Source organism: Marmota marmota, unplaced genomic scaffold (genome assembly GCF_001458135.2).
Source record: "Marmota marmota marmota unplaced genomic scaffold, marMar, whole genome shotgun sequence".
Taxonomy (NCBI): Eukaryota; Metazoa; Chordata; class Mammalia; order Rodentia; family Sciuridae; genus Marmota; species Marmota marmota.
The window spans coordinates 24,425,859-24,447,722 of record NW_026000026.1 but is presented as its reverse complement, the minus strand read 5'-3'; the positions used below and the strand labels follow the sequence as shown (position 1 = coordinate 24,447,722).

Below are 21,864 nucleotides of genomic sequence, written 5' to 3'. Positions count from 1 at the left end.
ACTTCGCACACGAGGAAACCGAGGCTCAGAGCAGTGAGGTCGTTTGTCCTGCCCCCAGGGGAAACCGGCGACAGGGGGGAGCTTGAACCCGATTCTTCCCATTGCCAGCGGGTGTGATGCAGTTTTGGTGGTTACTCATGAGATCCCGCTTTACCAGGAGGACACGGGGCGGGGCTGGGGCGGGGCTGGGGCGGGGCTGGGGCTCCATGCAGGCGCGAGGCCTGGCGCCACCGGAAGGAAAACGGGAGGACAGACAGAGGGCCCTTCAGAGGCGGGAAGAGACCGTTTCACCCAAGCTCAGACCCCAGTCTGTGTGGCTCCTGGCTCCCATGGTCAGAGTCAAGGTCAGGGATCCCAGGGGGCAGATGAGACGCCACCGCCACCTGGTGGCCATGTGGGGCATCCCGAGGCGAACGCCGGTGACCTGGTGTCCAGCTGCGCCCTGGACGGTGCTGGGTACAGTCCGGTGGGAGAGCGGAGAGTTCTAAGCAGCAGTTCAGGTTTGACGTAAGACAGACTGGATCCAAAGCTGCTCCCAGGACGACCGGGCACTTCGTGTCGCTTCTCCGTGCCTTGTTTCCCCTTCTGTAAACGGCGGTAGTAACCGGACCCACCTCCTCAGGTGACCATGGGGATGACAGTTGACAGGTTTACAGGGTTAGCACTGGCACCGCACCCCGCCCAGTGCTCCCCCTCACAGATCTCTCTTCTCCCCGAGCAGTGCCCATCCCCCTGAGCCCGGGAGGCCTGCTGTTTGACCTTCTGTCTTCCGACATCGAGGGCGATGTCATCCAGCTCAACCTGCAGGTGAGCGTCACGGAACCTCAGAGTAAACCGGGACCTTACTGCTCTTCCCTGACCACCCAGGGTCAGACCGCTGGGGGAGAAGACCCTGCCCACTCTCAGGGCACACGGCCTGGTTTAGAAGTCACAGCAGCCTGAACAGGATTCTGAGGGAGAGGACCAGGAGGGGAACCTAAGGACCAGACACAGAATATGCACCCAGGAGCACTCCCGACCCTGACCCTGAACAGTCCTGCCCATCTCGGGACCTCTGGCAACATTGAAACCAGAGCTCAGAGTAGAGAGGCATCCTGGAAGATCACACAGACCTAAGTTTCCCAGCTCCATGACTTCCTGGCTATGTGATATTGGGCAAGTTTCTTCACCTCTCTGAACCTCAGTTTCCTTAGCTGTAAAGGTAAATACTAATAGTCACTGAGGAGAGAATAAAATGAGACCACAGAGGACCTGACAGGAAGTTCCCAGTAACTGTCCTCTAAAAAAATGGAGCTGCACACCCATCTGGGGGTGGACTCCCTGAAGGGTAAGGCTAACTGGGGTAAATCCCGAATAGTTCTGAGGAATCCTTTGGAGAATTGCAGCATCCAATATTTCCACCCATTTTGTTGCAATTTTGAGTTATCCCCTCATTGAAAGGATTTGAGGTGTCTGAGAAGTTGAAATATGTGAAAAATAAGATATTCCAATTGAAAGGCATGGCACTACATGCTTAAAGTCCCAGCTACTTGGGAGGCTGAGGCAGGAGGATCACTTGAACCCCGTAGTTCAGGGCCAGCCTAGGCATAGAACAAGACCCCAACTCTTAAATTAAAACAAAATCCAGAGATCATTCAGGTGGCATAGATATTGCCAGACCCCTGGCATAACTCAGTGTCTACAGCAAGGCACTGAATTCCAAGCTAAGATTCCTGACAACAGATGCAAAAAGGGAAACAGGCTGAATGGTGTCTGAGTCCATTTTGTGTTGTGATAACAAGCACCTGAGACTGAATAATTTATAAACACTTTAAGTTTATTTTTACACATTGTCTGGAAACTGGGAAGTCCTAGGGCATGGTGTCAGCATCCGGCAAGGGCTTTCAAGCCTGCATCGCTCCATGGCGGAAGGCAGAAGGGCAAGACAGCAAAAGCAACAGAGGGCCAAGTTCACTTCCATCACAGCCCGCGCTGGCGAAAACATCAGTAACCCATCAGTCGTGACCTAATCACCTTGTAGGGCCCTGCCTCTCAATCCTGTTGCCCTGGAGATTGTTTCCGACACATGAACTTTGGGGGACACATTTGAGTCACAGCAGTGTCATTTCCTGCCAGGTTGTCATTGGGCGAGCTGTGCAGTTCAGGTTCCCAACTCCCTCCTGCTCCGTGTCTTCTCAGGCCAAGCTGCTGGACTCCCAGAGCAAGGTGACCAACTGGCTCAACGACTCTTCGGTGTCCCTGGCGATGCCCCCCCTGGACGGCGCCCCGTTCAGCTTCGTCATGAGGCAGGATGTCCTGAATGCGGTGGTGGCTGTTCTGCTCCCTCCGGATAAACTCACGGTCCTGTTGGACTACGTGGTAAGCCTGGGTGGGGACGGAGGGTGGGGCCCCTGCTGCGGCAGCGTCTGCTGGACCTCAGGGGACGCGAGGCTCCCTGGCCCCGACAGGTGTGGTCGTATCCCTCCCTCTGACCTCCAGCTCCGAGCGGGAAACCTCTGTGACATGGCGCTCTGGCCTGGAGTCTGAAGCACGTATTTCCTCTACCAAAGAGTCCTGGGGGGCGAAGGGCACTGTAGCTCTGAGTGCTCCGGGGACGGCGGTTCTGCCGCTGTTCCCCACTATGTGACCTGTGGCGGACTTCCCTGACGGATCTGGCCCTCCTGGCCACCGAGCCCAGATGCCACCTTGGGATCAGCACAGAAGGCTGGAGCCCGGCCGCGGCCACCTCCTCGGCGGAGCTGCTGGGGAAGCCGAGGTCCAGAGGGAAAGGCTGGGCTGAGTTCTGGAGGGGGCAGGTCCTGCTCTGCGGACAGAGGACACATACCAAGTCCTCAGGGTCCACGCTCAGGATTCGGGGCTGGGACAGGTGAACAGATGGTCAGTGGTCACTAGCGATCACATTTGTGGCTGCAGCAAGCACTGGAGTCACTTTTGTGCGTCTTCTGGGAGCAAGGAGTGGCCGGCAGACCCCAGCCACCACCAACCACGGCCGGAAGGTCACCAGGGACCCCAGGCCCCAGGGCGGCTGACCCAGGGGATATTTTTGCACCACTGACAGACACGTGGCCTGGGCCCAGGACCCACCCAGCTTCTGAGGGGTTCTGGGACACCTTCCTCCCAGCAGTGGGGTGCAGCCCACCGCCCTGGCTTCCTCTCGTCCACAGCTCCCTGACCTGGCCAAGGAGCTGAAGTCGAGCATCAAGGAGATCAGTGAACAGGTGGGTCCATCACACCTGCAGCCCCGTGGGTCTCGCTGCCAGAGGCTTCCAGAGATTACTGTCGTCTTTCCACCACTGGGGACGCTCACAACAGACCCCGGGCCCCCGGAGGGTTCTATCTAGTCAGGCCGTTTAGGTCAAAGGATCACACAGAGTTCCATCCCTGTGCACCTGAAGGGCGGGGGCTGGGGCCTCGAGAGGCCCTCAGAGGTCCCACGCTGTCCGCTGTCCTTCCAGGCCGCAGAGAAGCTGGACCGCACCCAGCTGGTGAAGTTCCAGACTCGGAAGACCCCCCAGCTGCTGCTGAGCCAGGACGGCGCCCAGGCAGCCCAGCTGATCGTGTTGGACCTGTTTCCCACCAATAAAGCCCTACGGCCGCTCTTCACCCTGGGCATCGTGAGTGTGGTTGTGTGTGGCACGGGTGGCAACCTGGGGCTCTCCTGTTCACCACTCTTGTCACCCGGAGGGGCAGCTCTGAACCAAGAGTCAGGAGCTTTGGTGACCCAACTCTGACCTTGTGACTTTATTAGTCAGGGATCTTTGGACAGAAACTCGACTCACATGCACAAAAAAGAGTTGTATTCACTCATATAACTGAAAGGTCCAGAAGGGATTGGCTTCAGGAATAGCTGGATCCAGGTGCTCAAACAATTTCATCTTCATCTGTGCTGCCTCCAGCCTCAGGCAGACTGTCTGCTCGTGGAAGCACCCCCAGCTGCCTCAGGCCCCTATCAACTGCCCAGTCCCAGCAGGAGGAACTTCTCTTTCCCAGTAGCTCCAGCAAATGTCTCAGGGATGAGTCTCATTGGCTGAGCATAGGTCATGTGCCTGTGGAGTCTGGAAAATGAAATATGGAAATTTTGTGACGTGGAGCGCACACCAGCTGGGGATTGGAAGTTGACTCCATCTACACCACACGGAGAGAGGGAAGGATAAGTCCTCTCCCGATGTCTAAACGGGAGTAAATGATCTCCAAGGAAGTTCTTTTTTTTTTTTTTTTTCATACCAGGGATTGAACTCAGGGGCACTCACCCACTGAGCCCCATCCCCAGCCCTATTTTGTGTTTTATTGAGAGACAGGGTCTCACTGAGTGGCTCAGCACCTCACTTTTGCTGAGGCTGGCTTTGAACTCGTGACCCTCCTGCCTCAGCCTCCTGAGCCGCTGGGATGACAGGTGTGCGCACTGTGCCCGGCTCCAAGGAAGTTCTTAACGGATGTCGTCAGATCTCAGACACCTCATATTGGCACGTGGGGGGCGCTGGGGGGGGACGTGGGGGTGGGGATCATGGAAGGACAAGCCTAGCAGGAGGCCCCAGGAGCAGGTAATTTATTGAAAGAAGCAGATCAGGGCAGGGGAGGGTCTGAGCAAAGATGAGTCTCAGCTGGAGAGTCCACGGCTTGACCCCAGAAGGGGCATGGATGGCAGCACGCTGAGTCCCACTGAGGCCAGAAGGCAGCCTTTCTCACCCGTCATCAGTCACCATTGGCCACCAGCCCAGGGGCAGGGGTCACAGAGCCCCCAGCAAGGCAGCTCCATTCAAGCAAGGGAAATGCCCCAGGGAAGGGACAGTTGTGACCTCTAGTGGCCAACACCCGGGGGGCAGCGAAGGTCGGAGATGAGGCAGAACTCATGGCTGGCGCTGGACAGCAGAGACCTGTGCCCAGCTTCACAAGGAGCCGGCCAGCGCCTGGTTGTTAAACGAGGCTCAGGTGACACTGTCCTTACAACTGGGTCTCCGGCACAGCCTGCAGTTAGCCCGTGTCAGTGTCATTGGAAAGTCCAGAAGCGAGGCCAGTCCCAGATACAGGGCCTAAGATGTGCATCTGCCGGGCACCATAGCGCACACCTGTGATCCCAGTGGCTCTGGAGGCTGAGGCAGGAGGATCTCAAACTCAAAGCCAGCCTCAGCCCTTTAGTGAGGCCCTCAGCAATTTGGCAAGACCCTGTCTCAAAATAAAAAATGAAAAGGGCTGGGATGGGGCTCAGTGGTTACACGTCCCTGGGTTCAATCCCTGGTACAAAAAAATAGAGAGATGGGCATCAACTTGACCCCTGGCCTGGGGTGGCCTGAAGGCAAGGGGTCAGCCCTGGTCTTTGTGAAGGTCCAGGATGCGTGCCCCTAGGCCGCCATGCCCGACCTGTGGACCAGCTCGTTCCTGGGCCCCGGGCTCAAGTGGATGCAGGCCTGGGCCCTGTACTGGGGCTAGCGTGGCTTCTGGCCAGTCCAGTGACACTGACCCTGGCTAACAGGCAGCAGGGCCTTCCTGGTCCTGTCTGTCCCCAGTTTCCTCGCCTGTGCCGTAGGGAACAGCAGGCCCCACCTGGCAGGGTGACAGGATCAGAGGAGACAGGGACCAAGACCCTCAAGCTTTGCTGACACTGAGCAAGGGCCCATGCTCATCTTCGCCGTCATCCCTGAGACACGCTGTGTTGTCATCTATTGGGTGGGGACAGGGGAGACAAGTACTGTCCCGTTTCACAGATGTGGAAAGTGAGGCCCAGAGAGGGCAAACTTTCTCCCGAGGGGCCAGCCGCTGAGGTCCAGACCAGGTGTGCTGGACCCCAGAGCCTCCTCGGGTCCCCCCACCCCACACCCTCTTCAGAGGGACAGAGCGTGGCTTCTCTTGTTGCAGGAAGCGAAATCAGAAGCTCAGTTTTACACTGAAGGTGACCAACTTGTGCTCAGCTTTAATGACATCAGGTGAGGCGCATCGCCGCGGAGCTCCTACAGCCGAAATGAGCGCTTCCCCCCACCCCGACCGTGGGCCTGAGTGCCCAGAGGTGGAGCTCAGTGGGTGCTGCCCAGGCTGGGCGGCGAGTGCCTTGCTGGATCTCCTGCCACTGACCACTGAATGCAGGGGACAGGGAAGGACAGGGAAGGGCCTCCCAGCAGCCTCGGGGTGAGCCGGCCCTGCTCAGGATCGGCCTGCGGGGCACCGTCCCCAGGCCTCGGGCAGCCCAGACTGGACACCTCCAAGACAGCAGCAGTGACAGCCCTTGGAGCCCAGCACAGAAGTGCCTCTGTGCCCCTGCAGTTGTCCCCCGTCCCACCACCCTCCTCTGCCCTAGAGCAAGTTCAGGGTCGTGCACTGGAGCCTCACAGGATAAACCAGGCTCGGGGCGAGTTTTGATCAGTTCCCACGAGGCTGGAGTTTATAAATCTGCTGCAACATAGACATCAGACCACTTGGCCGCGCTGGGCTTGGCCTCCCTCCACAGCCACGACCCTGAACCCGGAGCAAGGGGACCTTCTAGGAGGCCTGGGTTCCCCAAGCCACCGGGGGTTCCCTGTGGGGCTCTTGTGTGTATCCTGGAGCGGCACCTGCCACTGAGGCCTGCGCCGCGCCTGGTACACAGCAGGTGCTCAGTAAGCAGCCGGTGGCCGCACGGCTGGGGTTCCCGGGGTCACCTCATGGGCACCTTTTGTTGCAGCACCGAGCGGATCAAACTGATGAACTCGGACATTAAACTATTCAACGTAAGTATCCAAAGTCGTCCCCAAGGCCACAGGGGCTCCCGCCAGAATGGCCCATTCTGCAAAGAGACATTGCCCAGGACTAGCTTCAGATGAGACCCCAACAGCTCGGGACCTGCGGGTCACCTACCCAAGCCCCCAGCTCTGTGGACGCTGGCTGGGCATCTGCTGTGTGGGCCGTGGGGACACCCCCGCGCGCTTTCCTGCAGCAGAAGTCTGACCCTGTGTCAGGAAACAAACCCCTCCACTCCCGGCCTCAAACCCTGCCGGACCCACCCCAGGAACCCGGGCAGCCCCTTCTCTCGGACCCCATTTGCCGTCGGGGTCCAGCTGCACCAGCGACCTCACACTCGCTGAATCTTCTCTGATGTTTTCTTTATGTTTTTTTGTTGTTTGTTTGTTTTTGTTTTTTGGTACCAGGGATCGAGCTCAGGGGCACTCAGCCACTGAGCCCCATCCCCAGCCCTATTTTGTGTTTTATTTAGAGACAGGGTCTCACTGAGTGGCTCAGCACCTCACTTTTGCTGAGGCTGGCTTTGAACTCACCGTCCTCCTGTCTCAGCCTCCTGAGCCCCTGGGATTACAGCCTGGGCCACCGCCCCTGGCTGTTTTGTTTTTTAATCAATATTTTAAAACAAGGACATTTCTATGTGCCCGTGGGGCTCTGAATTCCCTAGAAGTTAGGAACGCAGGCAGGGCCAGGTTCCCTTGGAGCATCTGATAGAGCGGTGGATGGAGCCCCGGGTGGGGTGCACTTGACCCTCCACCTGCGGGGACCCTGGGCGGCCGAGTCCTTCTCGTCCCGTCTGTGCGGCCGCGGCATCCTCTGCAGCTCAGACTCGCAGGGGACCTGAGATTCCAGGGTCTCTGGCTCTGCCCTCACCCTGGGGCTGACCCGCACCCACTGGAATGGCCAGGAGGACCTGGGGCTCTGCCGGGGTGACGGGTCCCTTCTCTCTCGCAGCCTGAGCTTCTCAAAGACATCATCACCAAGATCCTCAACTCTGCGCTGCTGATAACCGAGAACGGTGCGTCCCTCTGCCGCCTGCTCCCCTCTCCTGTGTCCTCACCCTGGTCTCCATCTCCCACCACCTTCAGGTCCTAGTCCAAATCCCACCTCAGCCGCCCAGCCCCGCCCTTCACGAGAGCCAGTACCAGGGCGCAGGGACGGGCCTCGCAGGGCGGGCGGCACACCCAGGTCCTGGAGCAGACTCGAGGGGCAGCAGGCCTGGGTCAAGTCCTAGCCCCTCGTGCCGGCTGCCTGGTCTCGGATGGGCTGCTCGGTTCTCCTGAGCCTCAGTCTCTGCACCAGTGCGATGGGAGAGTCAGAGCAGCTCCCGAGGCACCATGCGTGTGGGGCAGCAGGGCCCGTCCACTGCTCGGCCTTTCCTAGCATCGCTGCTGCTGGTGCCATAGCTACGTCACCAGCAGGGGTAGCGGGAGAAAATGACCCCAAACCCCACGTTAAGTGGGTGGGAGAGTATGTGACCTAAACCAGCATCACCATTTTAATATCATTAAATTTTTTTTTTTTTTTTTTTGCACCAGGGATTGAACCCAGGGGTGCCTGACCACTCTCTGAGCCACACCCCCGGCCCTTTTTATTTTTATTTTGAGACAGGGTCTTGCTAAGTTGCATAGGGCCTCACTAAGTTGCGAAGGCTGGCCCCCAGCTTTGGATCCTCCTGCCTCAGCCTCCAGGCCTCTGGGGTTACAGGCGTGCACCCGCGCACCAGCTTTAACTTCACTTTATTAGCCGTGGATGAGGGCGCCCATGAGGGTTCTTGAGCAGGAGGATGGAGGACGTGAGGGGCTCACTTTGGGGCCACCGGAAGAGGTGCCAGAGCCTGTTTGGCACTGCCAGGCCCACGCGTGCCCCAGCCTCTGACCACATTTATCGTTCCAGGCAAACTAAGAACTGGGATCCCCATGTTGACAGTGAAGGCCTTGGGATACGAGTCAGTGACGCCGTGTGTGACCAAGGTGAGTGACACGGGACTGAGGGGCTGCCCTCCAGTCCCCGCCCTGCTGGTCCCCTGTGGGGCGACCTGGGCAAGTCCCTGCCCCTCCCAGGGTCCCCCCTCCTTATCTACAGATTGTCATTATTCATCCACTGCTCAGCCGTCAGTCGTTTCCGAAGGCCCACCCCAGGGCACAGCTGCCTGTGAGGGCCGAAGGCCCCGGAAATGAACCCGCCCACCCCCGTTTGTAGATACGTAAACCCATAAATATCTCACATCAGGCCAAGTAGGGAAGGGCCAAGAAGGAAAGTAGAGCAGGCTCAGAGGAGAGCGTGAGGCCAAGGAGAGAGGCTGTTTTAGATGGGATGGTCAAGAGGAAGTGGGACAGTGAGCCCTCTGGGAAGCCAGGAGGAGCATCCTGTCAGAGTGGACAGTGTGTGCAAAGGCCCTGAGGCAGAAAGGTAAGGAAGGAGGCCCAGATGTGAGGCAGCATCCAGGGTGTGTAGACCACACACAGCTCCTATGGCCAAATGGGCTCAGCCCACGAGCATCAGGATGACGTCTGTCCTGTCCATGCCTCTGTCCCCAGTGCTGTCAGCAAGGCCTGGTACACACTAGTTGTTCCAGAAATACCTGTGAGCAAGTGACTCTCCCTGGCATCATCTGGGAGATGGGCTGTCACAGCCCTTACCCCAAACGTCACCCTTCAGCACCTCTCCTCATAACCCCTGCCTTGGACCCCCACCTCTGTATGAGCCACTATCAGTGAGGTGACCCTTTCTGTTGGCCAGCCAGCTAGCAGGCATTTATTAAGCACCAGCTGCATGTATGCACTGATCACAACAGTGGACAAAACAGTCAGAAACCTTGGCTTCTCTGAGATTTGATTCCACTCTTGAGGGAAAAGTGTTGAAAACAGAATCATTAGCACTTAAGAAAACCCAGAGAGGACTTGTCCCCACCCCTCAGTGACAAAGTGTCCATCGTAGGGCTTCAGAGGTGCTTTGCACCAAACTCTGGCTCTCATTGGCCCTGATTTGCCCAAAGCCATTGACCAGGACCACTGAATTCCGGAGTCATTTAACCCTGGAGAAGCCACAGAGTTCAGTTCATTATTCACATTAATGTCCACATTTCCTGTCTTGCTCTGCCCGACCGTTCCCAGCCAGCAGTACCTCGATTTCCTCTCTATAGTTTCACAATGTCATGTATCTTAAAATCTAGTAAGAAGAATGAATAAAAGGACAGGCATGTTGGTCTGGGTAAGAATCCAGGTGATGAGTGGACGGTGTTCACTCTACAATTCTGCTTTACTGGATGTTTAAAATGGTTATAATAAAATCTTGGATGCCAGGCGTGGTGGCGCAGGCCTATAATCCCAGCAACTCAGGAGGCTGAGGCAGGAGGATCACAAGTTTGAGGTCAACCCGGGCAACTTAGTGAGGCCCTAAGCAATTTAGCAAGATCCTGTCTCAAAATAAAACATAAAAAGGGCTGGGGATGGGGTTGGGCTGGGGCTCAGTGGAACAGTGCTCACCTGGCATGTGTGAGGCACTGGGTTCGATCCTCAGCACCACATAAAAATGCATAAAGATATTGTGTCCAACTACAACTAAAAAAATATTTATAAATAAATAAATAAAAGGCAGGGGATGTGGCTCAGTGGCTAAGTGTCCCTGGGTTCAATCCCTGGAACCAAAAGATAAAAAAATAAATCGAGCTGCCTGACCCCAGTGGGTTCACAGCCAGGAATCTACACTTTATAAAACTTCTTGGAGAGTTTTGGTGGCAGGCAGGGCTTGAGGACAGCGGTCCTACAAGACTCACTGCACGTGGACACATCCCCTGTACGGAGACAGCTGTGCGACACAACTGTTCCCCTCTGGCCCTTCCAAGAATTCTGCAGGAGGGAGTTAGGGTCCTGTCACCTCATGGAGACAAAACCAGCTCCAACCTGGGAAGGGCGGGAGGTAAAAATAAATCAACGCCTTGACTCTTCTTCTCCAATCCCAGGATGCCCTGGTGCTCGCCCCAGCCACCTCCTGGGACCTCCCTGTCTCCCAGTGAAGACATGGATGGCGGCCATCCAGCGCAGGCTGGTCCCCAGCTGGGAGTGTCCCTCTCCATGATCAATAAACACTTCTCTGTGACCCCTGCTGTCTGGAGTGTGACTGTCCCAGCATAGGAGTCAGCCGTCCGAGCTACACCTGGGTCACGGTCAGGCACATCTGCCAGTCTGGGCAGCGCCTTAGCTGTGTCTGGGTGACATCAGTCCCCGTGATGATGGGTCAGCCGTCTTGACCACTCCCCGGGTTCAGGCGCTAGAAGGCCCCGTCTCCCCGCCTGCCCTCAACACATCTATGGTGGCCTTGTCTGGTGGGGACACACATTCTGTTGATCTTAGTGGCGTGGTGTGTCACGAGGCCCCAGAGGCAAGCGAACCAGGCTTTGAGTTCTGTTCTGGCCCCTCTTTGATCCTGAAATGTGGCTTCCCCTCTGTGATCCTCAGTTTCCTTCTCTGTAAAATGGGGACAATCATAGTCCTGGCCTTGGAGGGTTGTGGTTCAGATTTAAATGAGAGAAAACAGTTGCATCAGGCACGGTGGCACTTGCCTGTAATCCCAGGGACTCCGGAGGCTGAGGCAGGAGGATCACAAGTAGGAGGCCAGCCCCAGCAACTTAGCGACACCCTGTCTCTAAGTAAAATATTGTAAAAGGGGGGGTGGTGCTGGGGTGTGGCTCAACTCCCAGTACCTTAAATAAAATGAATGAGAGCAAATAGTGCCAGGCCCACAGTAGGCACTCAGACAGTGTCATCTGTGGGTGACGCCATCGTCACTGTTGTTACTGGCCTTGGGGTACGGGGCCTTATCACCAAGCACCCTTCCCACTCAGGCAGTGGTGACTGCCATTGTCTCCCTGGCCCCCCGAGGCCCCAGGAGGTTCAGGACAGACAGTAGGGCCCCTGTTCTCCCCCGGGTACCCAGAGCGCTTCAGTTCCATGGGGGGCCTGACAGGAAGAGTGGCGCGGTGTGGCCTTGGGGAACGGCGTACCTGTTACTCAATCCCAGGACACACACACGAGAGGACCGCTCAGCCCAGGGCAGCCGGCGAGGCTCTGTCCAGTCCCCACGATGGGCCAGGCCGACAGGCACACGGACGGCCAGGGCCGGTCCCATGCCAGCCCCCAGTGTGGGCCAGCCCTGAGCAGTCCCTGAGCACCAGGCCTGTGCCCAGACCCAGGTCCCCCAGCCCCGCCACCTTGGAGGACCCGGAGGACCTTGCTCAGACCCATCACGTCCTGGTTTGGGGTTTTTGTTTTCTAAATCCTTTTAAATCTAGGTTTGAACCTCAAGGAGGCAGAGGTCCATCTCCTGGTCTGGACAGGTCTTGTTGGCTCCCCGGGGTCCTACCAGATCCGTCCACCCAGGCAGGGGGCTGCCAAGGGCCTGGAGGAAGGGACAGGGTTCTTGTCTTTGGCCCCGTCTGGTCCAGTGAAGGGGCCTCTATTCCAGCCCAGAGGTGAGCAGCTCCACCCCACAGCCAAGCCAGGACGTGGGGGTCCTGCTCCAAGCAGCCATGGCCAAGGACCCCGGGGTCTGACCACACACGTCCTCTGGGACTTGCTAGGGGCTGGTGGATAAATGACCCCGGCATCTTCAGGAGAGGGACCGTTTTTCTGTATGGTCAAGGAACACACCAGCCACCCATGAACCCCGAGGCAGGAGTCCCCAGATGGGGACTCCAAGGCCCCGTCACCTTCCTGGGCCTGGGGAGAGAGAACGCCCCTACTTCTGAGTCTCAGCAGCCAGAGAAAAGAGCAAACACCAAGTGACGCTCGCACATCCCCCTGCGTCACAGAGACCACGGTCGTCCTGTCTCAGAGAAGACCTCAGGTAACGAGGTGGGGCGGGCCTAGCCCAGGCCTCACCCACAGCAGGACATTGGCCCAGTTTTCTTATTCCTGACGGGAGGAACGGGGACCGTAATAACTGGTATCACAATTAACAAGGGCTCTTGGGTTCCCAGCTTCCTGGGGGTTTACATTCCCATCTTACACATCAACAAACTGAGGTTCAGAGGGAATCAGTAGCTGGGCCCTGTACCTTCTGCGTCCTTCCCAGGGGTTCTCCGCATGGAAGAGACTCCCGGGAAACCTCCCTCTCTCTGAAGACATTGGGGAAGCAGAGAGCCCTTTGGGGCTCTAAGGAATCCTTCCCTCCTCTTTTCTTTAGAGGTGAGATTTGAAAGAGGCACTTCCCTGAGCATCCTGGGAACGCTCCCCAGGGACTCAGAGGAGGCAGGTCCCCTGGGGGCCCTTCTCAGGCGGCAAGACGCCTCCTGACGGTGATGTTGAGACCCAGTCGACAGAAATCAGGGGACTCATCAACTCTTAGAGCATCCTCCAACCCAAAAGCCTGTGACTTTAGGCCTCTGAGATTCTAGAACAAGATTCCATCCAGCAGACGCGCTGAGTCACACTAAGCTTAGCCATTGCCTTTGCTATTAGCCAAAGAACCAGCTAACGTGGACCTCGAGTGGCCGTCGCTGTCCTCCAGGACCCGGCCTTCCACCTCAGCCCCTCTGTCCTCGGTTCCTCCAGGAGTCCACCGCCTGCCCTGGCTACATCCTGGGTTGAGAAAGAACAAGGAATTGATCCCAGGGGACACCTACCAGCTGCCTACACACCTCTGCCGTTGGGGACTGCACCACCAGTCGTGATGGTCAGCAGGGGGCGCCAGTGTCCCCACATCAGAGGCTCTGGCAGAGTCCTGGGGCTGTCAGGCGCAGGGACACCAAATCCCCGGTCACAAACCCCAGCTTGACCTCAGACATGCTGCACGACCTGGAACATGTCTCAGTTTCCTCATCTGTAAAGTGGGAGTGAAGCCATTTTTTAACCATTCCCATGTGCCAGGCCCCGTAGTGATAGCCTCGTGACCTCCCTCCAGGGGACACAGGTAGATTCACTATGTGCATTACCCGGCGAGGAGAAGGGGGTCTCGGAAGGAAGGTCGCCTGCCCACAGTCACACAGCCCCTGGACATCAGAGGCAGACTGAACCCAGAGACATGTCCTTGGGAATCAGAGTGAAAATTGTAGCTTGAACAACAGACGCGGAAAAGGCTTGGGGAGGCCCGCTGCTGGTCACCGGCGCCCCTCAGCCCCACCTCTGCGCCCCACCTGCTCTCCTATCCCTGCTGCACCCCGCTTCCTCACTCCTCGGGTTCCATGACTCTGTCCTGGGAGGGCTGCAGCCCTGGCCCTGTTTCTCTGATGTTGATCCAAAGGGAAGTGGCCCACGTCCCAAACCGCACGGCCCGCCCACTTCCTCCTGGGGGCTGCTGGCCCCGGGGCCCAGAGCCTGCCCCTGTCCTCCATGCCGGGTCCTATCAGTTTTGGCAAGAAGCCCCTTGTCACCCAGTGCCAGGAGGACCCTCCCTCCCCTCAACAGCTCCTCTGAAGGGCAGGGCCTGGCCAGGGGCTGGACTTCCTGTCCACATGCCCACCCCCCACTTCAGAGCTCAGTTATAAAAGTTGTCGGGAAGCTGGAGGCAGAGGCCGAGACCTGGATCCTGGGAGGCTGCACTCGGGGAGAGGTAAGGAGGAGGAGGCCAACGCGGGCGTCTCCCCAACAAGGCTGAGACCTGGTGAAATGGTGCATGGCTTCTTAGTGCCAGGAGAGCCAGGTTCAGTCCCAGCTCTGCCTCTTACTCTGTCCCCAGGAGCAAGCCATTTCTCCTTTCTCAGCCTCAGTTTCCTCATCTGTAAAATAGGTCTGGACGTCAGTGATCCCATCTTGATGAGGACATAATGATTTGATGAAGCCTATAGAGTTCTTGGCACCCAGTGAGGACTCAAGAGGTCAGGACAGGCGTGGATGCCTCAGGAGGAGAGCTGGGGAGGGCTGGGCGTGGGGTGCGCAGGGCCAAGGCCAGGGAGTGGTGAACTGACAGAGAAAAGGGCCTGATGGAGACCAACTCAACGCTGGCTGGCAGAATGAACAGTGGCTGAGTTTAAGATCAGTCCGGAAGCCTGCGCAGCAACTCGGGAGGCTGAGGCAGGAGGATTGCAAGTTCGAGGCCAGCCTCAGCAACTTAGCAAGGGCCTGCCTCAAAATAAAAATTTTTAAAAGGGCTGCAGGTGTCACAGTGTGGCTCAGTGGTAGAGCACTTGCCCAGCATCCAGCATGTGAGAGACGCTGGGTTCGATCCCCAGCACCACAAAAAAAAAAAAAAAAAAAAAAAAATCATCCTGGAAACCAAATAGGAGAGTCAATGCCACAGCCACAAACTTCACAGACCAAGATTTGCATATTAATTTCTACTACCCAATTTCATCACCGAGTTGTGGGTTTGCTTGTGTTTGTTGGGGTTCTGGAGACTGAACCCGGGGCCACGCACACGCTGAGCGAGGTCCCCCAAGGAGCAGCCGGCTGGGTCCTAGAGCTCTCCCAGGCACTCGCAAGTGGCTCAGCCATCTGGGGCCCTCCATGCGCCTCCTCCGAGGTCCCTGCTCACCGTGACGTCTGCCTGGAGATGCCGCATTCACTGGGCTGCGTGTCGCTCCAGAGCTTGGCTTCCTGGTGGTGTCCTCCTGCCTGCGGCCTCCGGGGGCCCGGCTGCTCCTTTTGGCCAACTGGGGAGGGCTGAGGGCCTGCTGGTTGGCACTGGTACAAATGCTGATTCACAAACCTGAATGATTTCCCTGCTACTTGGCTCCTGCCCCATCAGCCACGGTCACCTCCATCAGGACCCCACCCCTGGTTTCCTCACAATCCAGAAGCATCCAGCTGTGAAGGGAGCCCTGCGCCCGTGGACCCCTCACCACGGGCCGCCACGCTGGCAGCTGTGGGCGCTCGCTGTGTGCTTGCTGCACATGGTCAACAACCCGTGATCGTCCCCATTTTTCATATGAGAAAACTGAGGCAGAGAGGAGTCAAGGGACCTGGGCAGGCCAGACAGACGGGAATGTCAGAGCCGGACTTTGAAGCCGGCCTGCAGGAGGGGAAGGGCCCGGGCCAGAGCTGTGGTGGCTGTGTTCCAGGACCCGCGGATGGGAGCTGGGCAGGCAGGGGGCTGGGAGGACGGGGTGGGGGAGGCACAGCCGGGAAAAGGGCAGCCAGTCCCCGGCTGGGACCTGGACGTTCTCACGCTCTGCATCCACAGATCTGGACAGGAGGATGCGGCTGCTCTGGGCGTCCCTGCTGTGCTGGGCACTGCCGCCCCCCGCCCAGGGCAAGGCCCACAGCCCACTCTACCTGCGGGTCAGCAAGGGTCAGCTGCAGACAGGTGAATGTGGAGGGTGCGTGGCGGGAGGTGGGGGTCAGGAGAGGGGGCCGCACCCCCCCAGCTTCTCCCCACCCACCTGCCGGTCCCGGGGACTGACCTGTCTCTCTCCTGCTCTGTCACTTGGTGTGGCTCCCCAATGCCCTAAAGAGCACTTTTTGTTTGTTTTTGGTACCAGGGATTGAACCCAGGGGCCCTCGACCCCTGAGCCCTATCCCTAGTTTGTATTTTATTTAGAGACAAGGTCTCACTGCGTGGCTTAGTGCCTTGCTGTTGCTGAGGCTGGCTTTGAACTGGTGATCCTCCGGCCTCAGCCTCCTGAGCCGTTGGGATTACAGGTGTGCGCCCGGCGCCTGGCTTTTCGAAAGCATTTCTAAGCTCCTGGTCCTCGCAGTCAAAGTCCCGCATCTCCCAGCTCTCCCCTCCTCTCCATGACCTCCGTCTCCTTCCTTTCTTACGCGACCCTTCTGCCAAAACGGCTGCCCGCTCCTCACGGAGAACTCGGACCCTCTGAGAAGGCAAAGGTCTTCCTGCGCCTCCTCTGGAAATCCCTCCTGATCCTCCCAGCAGGACTCTCCCTCCTTTGGGCTCCCCAGTCCTTTGGTGGAGCCTCTTCTATGGCCCCATCCAAGTATAACATTGCACCTGTCGCCCGGTCCCTCTGTGTGGCTCCCTCCCCGTTGGCTGTGAGCCACTTGTGCCCCCCCCCATCCCACCCCTGCCACCCGCCCATCTTTCTGTTTCACAAACCCACCAGGCTCATAACCACCTCAGGGCCTTTGCACACACCGTTGCCTATGTCGTTCTTCCCCAGATGGTCAACAGTGGGCTCTTCACTTCCTTCAGGCCTCAGTTCAAAGGTCACCTCCTCAGCGAGGCCCTTCCTAATCCCTCTGTCCCAAACAGGCCCTCAGTCTGTCAGGCTTCATCTGCTCCCTTTTAGTCTGTAGCACTTAATTGATGCTAAAAATTTCTTTGCTCACTGCTCTGAGCGCTGGGTTGTTGTCGTCTCCCTGACTAGAGTGTAAACTCCGTGGGGTCAGAACCAGGGTGCTGCTGTCCCCAGAGCCCTGCTGAGAAGTGCTTCATAAGGGCCTGTCAGCCACAGGCAGTGGGGACACACCTGGAGTCCCGCTCCTCGGGAGGCAGAGGCAGGAGGATGGCTGGGGCCCAGGCTTTCAGGTGCAGCCCGGGTGATGGGGGAAGGGGGGGCTGGTGAACGAGTGAGTGGGAAGGCCCAGGCTGAGGAGGCCGTGTCTACAGACATTTCAGACCTGTTTGCAGAGCACCAGGTCCTGAGCCGCGTAGTCAGGGTACCTGTGACGGGGACCCCGAGGGAAGGCGCGACTGTCCTGGACCACCTGCCCTTTGTCAGCAAAAGCCTGTCCAAGAAGAGCAGCGGGCTGGACCTGTCGCTGGTCGGGGACCTGCTCTCGGGGAAGAGCCTCCCTCTGCTGTCGGACCAGCTCCAGGCCGCAGGGTGAGTGGCCTGAGGCTGCTGTGGCCTTTCCTGCCCCGGAGACAGGGCCTCCGCCGTCCCCAACCCCAGACCACGTTCTCGCCTATCCAGCGGAGACAAGGTGGGCAGCCGGGTGTCTCTGTGGCCTCTGCAGCCTCGAGCACAAAGCAAGGGTGTCCTTCTGTCCCTCCAAGCCGCTGAAACCCCCTGGGAAGGCAGGAGTGGGGTCTGAGCCAGGCTCGGAGCCCCGCAGCGCGGCCGCCCTATCCCCTTTCTCTACAAACCTGTGTCATGTCTTGAAAGATATTTTAAATAAATTGACCCCATGTAGCAGTCGAGACTCTCTGGGCCAGGAGTGTGGCTCAGGGCACGCACGGGGCCCTGGCTCAGACCCACCCCGCCAAGAGAAAAGGGGAAAAAATAGAGGATTTTTCTAAAAATCTGACTTGTCCAATTATGTCTGTTTGTCAAAGTGCCCCAAGCTGAGTCACCTAAACAGTCTCACTGTCTGCCTAGAAATCAGGCCCAGGTACAGTGTGGGGTCGCCGCCCCCTGTGGGCTGGCTCCTCGGCTGCTGTCACCTAGGGCGCCCTCTGGTGCTGGGTGTAGGAACTCCACCCCTCCCTGCTCTGCGTGTCCAGAATCCCCCTACCCCAGGACACCGTCATGTGGATTAGGGGCCTATACGACTCCAGGACAGCCTGGGATGACGGATCACGTCTGCAATGACCTTGTTTCCCAATAAGGTCACATTCTGAGGCTCTAGGGATTAGGACTTCAACATATGAATTTGGGAGCCAGGGACATAATTCAGCCCATGACACTGATTCTCCTTAAAGCAGAACTCTGGGCCACCTGGTTGGTCCCTCCAGGATGACCACGGGTGTAAGGTCATGGCCCTGAGTCCGTCCCCAGCTGCCCCACCACTCACTATGTCCCTTGCTTGGCTCTGAAAACAAATGAGACAGAGAATTAAGGACGGACATGGGGACCCGTGAGACAAGTGCCAGCGCACAGGGCAGGGCTCCCCCGGTGGGGCTCCCGCCACATCCGTCCCCAGCATGAGCGCCTCGGGACAGCAAGCCAAACCCTAAGACAGCGGACGACTCAGAGGACGTTTTCGGGGGGGTGGGGTGGGGTGAAAGGCCAGGGCACTGCTGATGGGAGGAGGTGCGGCCCACGGGGGCCCAGCCTGGCCAAGGCCCGAGTCGGCTGCGGTCACCCTGGCCTGTGCATTCCCAGTGCCTCTCCTGCCCGCCCCGCCAGGGCATGGCTTGGGAGAGCGCAGGAAAGCTGCAGGGGTTCCAAGGCATTCTGGAACCTTCCAGAAAGTTCCCTGCTGGAGGCCAGGGTTTCCTCCCGTTTGAACTTGCTGCTGCCGGATTCTCTTTGCTCTTCTTTGCCAGAGCCTGCCTTCGTGTCTTGTTTTCTGATTTTGTGTGGCTGTTTGTTTTGTTTTATCGAGGCTGGGGACCGAACCCAGGGCCTTGCATATGCCAGGCAAATGCTCTACCCCAAGCCTTGTCCCCAGCCCAGAGGCCCGTATTTGAGTTCAGACAGGTGAAGCATGACAAGACGGCTCCTCCACCGTCTCCTCCCCATTTCACAGAGGTGGACACTGAGGCCCAGACAAGGGAAGGGGCTTGTCCCGTCTTCAGGGCTTGGAGACTGCGATTGGAGCCCGGTGTTTCACAGCCAGGCTGGGGTCACCGGGAGGGTTTGTCCCAACGGTCACCCCAGCTTCTCCTGGGGTCTGCCCCTGTTCCCACCCATTCAGATACACACCCCCACAAGCCACACAGCACCCCGTGCCTCTCCAGGTTGGTCATAGAAGATGCCAAAGGACCCGAGGTCACCCTGCAAATCCTAAGCGACAGCCTGCTGCAGGTCACGCTGTGCTGCAAACTGTACCTCTCGCTCCAGGAGTAAGTACACGTGGGCTTCCTCACCACCCAGACCTGCACTGCCAGGACGCCAGCCAAAGCCACGGGCCACGTGTCACCACAAGGACCCTGATAGTCCTTTCTATCCATGCACGTTTGAAAGCCATTTTGCTGGTGGGAAAAATGAAGCACAGAGTGGGAAAGGGACTTGCCTGGATCACACAGCGAGTCATCCAGCCTTTTGACTCCATGCTGGGGGACACACACCCCGTCTGGGCACCTGGGAAGCTCGGGGCACTAATAGCGTGGCCTGAGGAGGGTCTGATACGCGCTCACCTGGAGGCTGGCACTCCTGGGCTAGGCAACTGACCAGGCAGGTCTGCTCCCTGGCCTCGGTTTCCTCATCTGTGAAATGGGCACGGGGCCCCCTGCACTAAGCGGTACTGAGTGTTCATCTGCAAAACTCAGAAATGCCACAGAGCAGCCCGTGGACCACTGTTTGCCCAGGAAGTGGGAAAACTCATCGATGCCCTTCAGCTACACGTCCACCCCCCCTTTTCCTTGTAAAATATCTTCCTTCCCCTTGTCGGGTGGTGCTGTCAACGTGCTGAGTGACCATCGTCCTGGTGGGAGCTGTAGCAAGCAGGGGAGCCTGAGGCCCACCCCAAGGCCACCCTCAGCTCTAAGTGTGGGTCCCCCATGAGGGTGCCGTCAGGTCCCCCGGTTGTCCCTGTTTTAAGGAGCTCCCCTGATTTTCAATCTGAGTCCTCGGGGCAACCGTGGGGCCGGCTGTGACGTCCTGCCTCGACCTCGGGCCCAGTTAGAGCCTGTCCCACACGCCGTCCCTCCAGGATCCTGCGGCTCAAGGTCATCAAGAACATTCGCATGGGGGTGCGGCTGGAGCAGACGGGGAACAGGACCACGGTGGCCTTGGAGGAGTGCCACACCCCTCCCGGGAGCCTGAGCATGGAGATCCTGGGGCAGTGAGTGGCAGAGCCCGGGCCCACTCCTCCTGAGCTGACCGACCTCGGAGACCCAGGGCTGGGACTGCTGCCTCTCCCTAGGGTCTAGAGTGCCCAGGACATGGGGGACAGGGTCATCTCCAAGGCCACAGGCTGACAGGCCACCTGTCCCCATCTCCTGCCTCCACACTGGATGTCATGGCTGAGAGCCGCCACCTCGGGCAGGCTCAGACCTCCGCCTGGTCCCTTCCTACAGGGAGGATCTGCCCAGGCTGCCCCGCTCCTGGCCTCGGGTTCCCCACCAGAAAATGAGGTGCCCCCGCCACCCGCCAGCAGGGCGGCATGGGGAGGGGCTCAGCCACAGGCCCACCCAGTGCAGGAGCTGCCGCAGGAGGTGACGCTGCCTGTCGATCTCATGGGGACGCACCCCGTGCACAACGTCCTCCGGGAGGCCTTCCGTGGCTTCTGCGGCCAGCTAGATCTCTGTGCCATGGACCCTACCAAAGAGAGAAGGGAAGAGAATCAGGAGAAAGTAGAGTCGGCAGGAGAGAAAGAGGGGGGACGAGCAGACCGCAAAGCGGGGAGAGAGAGGACAGGAGGGCGGCACCCGGGAAGGGAGAGGCCAAGCCACCCAGGCCAGCAGGGGCCCCTCAGCCCAGCCCGGCCTCCCCTCTCTGACCCACGCCTGCCCTTGCACAGTGTGTCGGGTCCCACAGCTGTCCCCTTCCCCTAGGACAGACGCCCTCCTGGTGGACAAACCTCTGGAGTTGGTGGCCGGCGTCCTGGACCACTCCCTGCCCTTCCTGCTGCAGAAGATGGTGAGTGGCCCTCTGCCCGCCTCCTGCCCGCACCAAGGGACCGTGACCCCATGCTAAGGAGGACCCGTGTCGTCCCCCAGGTATGTCCCCCGGCCACGGCCCTGCTCAGCTCCCTGCTGGAAGACCTACTGACCATCGTCCTCCGTAGGTCACTGCTGCTCAGGGCAGAGGCGTCCACTCCCCCGCCCGGCGCCAGGCACTGTTCTAGGCTCTGGGAATGCGACTGGGACAAGGCAGACCTCCCGCAGGGACCCTGCTTTCTAGTGGGGGGAAGGGGCCATGTCACTGGTGACCTTGACAGTCCTTGACCCTCTGAGCCCCTGTTTCCCTGTCTGATTCAAGGGGCCCACAGAGCAGGGCCGCTGGGTGACCCACAATCCTGCACGAAGCTGCCGCTCACTTTGTTCTAAGATGCACAAGCGCAGCCATCTCAAGGCTGGGGGTCGGGGGGACCTTCCTCCTGCCCCCACCCCTCCCCTGCCATGGGCTGAGCCCTGGTTCTGTGTCCACCTAGCCCCGGCCATCTCGGGCCCAGAGGACGTCCAATACTATGTCACCACCACGGAGTTCAGGGAGGAGGCCATCCTGATGAGAGTCCAGGTGAGCGGCCCTTGGCCAGCAGACCCTCTGGGGACCAGTGGTCCAGGGGAGATGGACGAGGGGGTCAAGGAGATGGGAGGCAGAGGAGGAGGAGGGAGGAAGGAGGAGGAAGGGAGGAGGAGGAGGAGGAGGAGGGAGGGAGGAGGAGGAGGAGGAGGGAGGAGGAGGAGGAGGAGGGAGGAGGAGGAGGAGGCAGA

The 21,864-nt window shown here is 58.7% G+C and overlaps 2 protein-coding genes across 2 annotated transcripts in view; both read left to right on the top strand.

Annotated features, from left to right (window-relative positions):
• The window catches only part of Bpifb1 (BPI fold containing family B member 1), a 21,359-nt gene extending 10,553 nt beyond the window's left edge, over positions 1-10,806 (top strand). The window contains exons 8-16 of the mRNA XM_048811110.1: positions 722-807; positions 2,179-2,358; positions 3,165-3,218; positions 3,456-3,614; positions 5,854-5,921; positions 6,653-6,698; positions 7,660-7,723; positions 8,602-8,678; positions 10,670-10,806. Of these exons, the coding sequence (XP_048667067.1) occupies positions 722-807; positions 2,179-2,358; positions 3,165-3,218; positions 3,456-3,614; positions 5,854-5,921; positions 6,653-6,698; positions 7,660-7,723; positions 8,602-8,678; positions 10,670-10,723 (788 nt within the window). The 3' untranslated portion in view covers positions 10,724-10,806. The remainder of the gene's footprint in view (positions 1-721; positions 808-2,178; positions 2,359-3,164; positions 3,219-3,455; positions 3,615-5,853; positions 5,922-6,652; positions 6,699-7,659; positions 7,724-8,601; positions 8,679-10,669) is intronic.
• Positions 10,807-13,985: 3,179 nt separating this feature from the next.
• The window catches only part of LOC107140422, a 19,177-nt gene continuing 11,298 nt past the window's right edge, over positions 13,986-21,864 (top strand). Inside the window, exons 1-8 of the mRNA XM_048811109.1 lie at positions 13,986-14,256; positions 15,826-15,948; positions 17,209-17,425; positions 19,225-19,329; positions 20,139-20,270; positions 20,983-21,067; positions 21,148-21,211; positions 21,582-21,667. Coding sequence (XP_048667066.1) covers positions 15,840-15,948; positions 17,209-17,425; positions 19,225-19,329; positions 20,139-20,270; positions 20,983-21,067; positions 21,148-21,211; positions 21,582-21,667 — 798 coding nt within the window. The 5' untranslated portion in view covers positions 13,986-14,256; positions 15,826-15,839. The remainder of the gene's footprint in view (positions 14,257-15,825; positions 15,949-17,208; positions 17,426-19,224; positions 19,330-20,138; positions 20,271-20,982; positions 21,068-21,147; positions 21,212-21,581; positions 21,668-21,864) is intronic.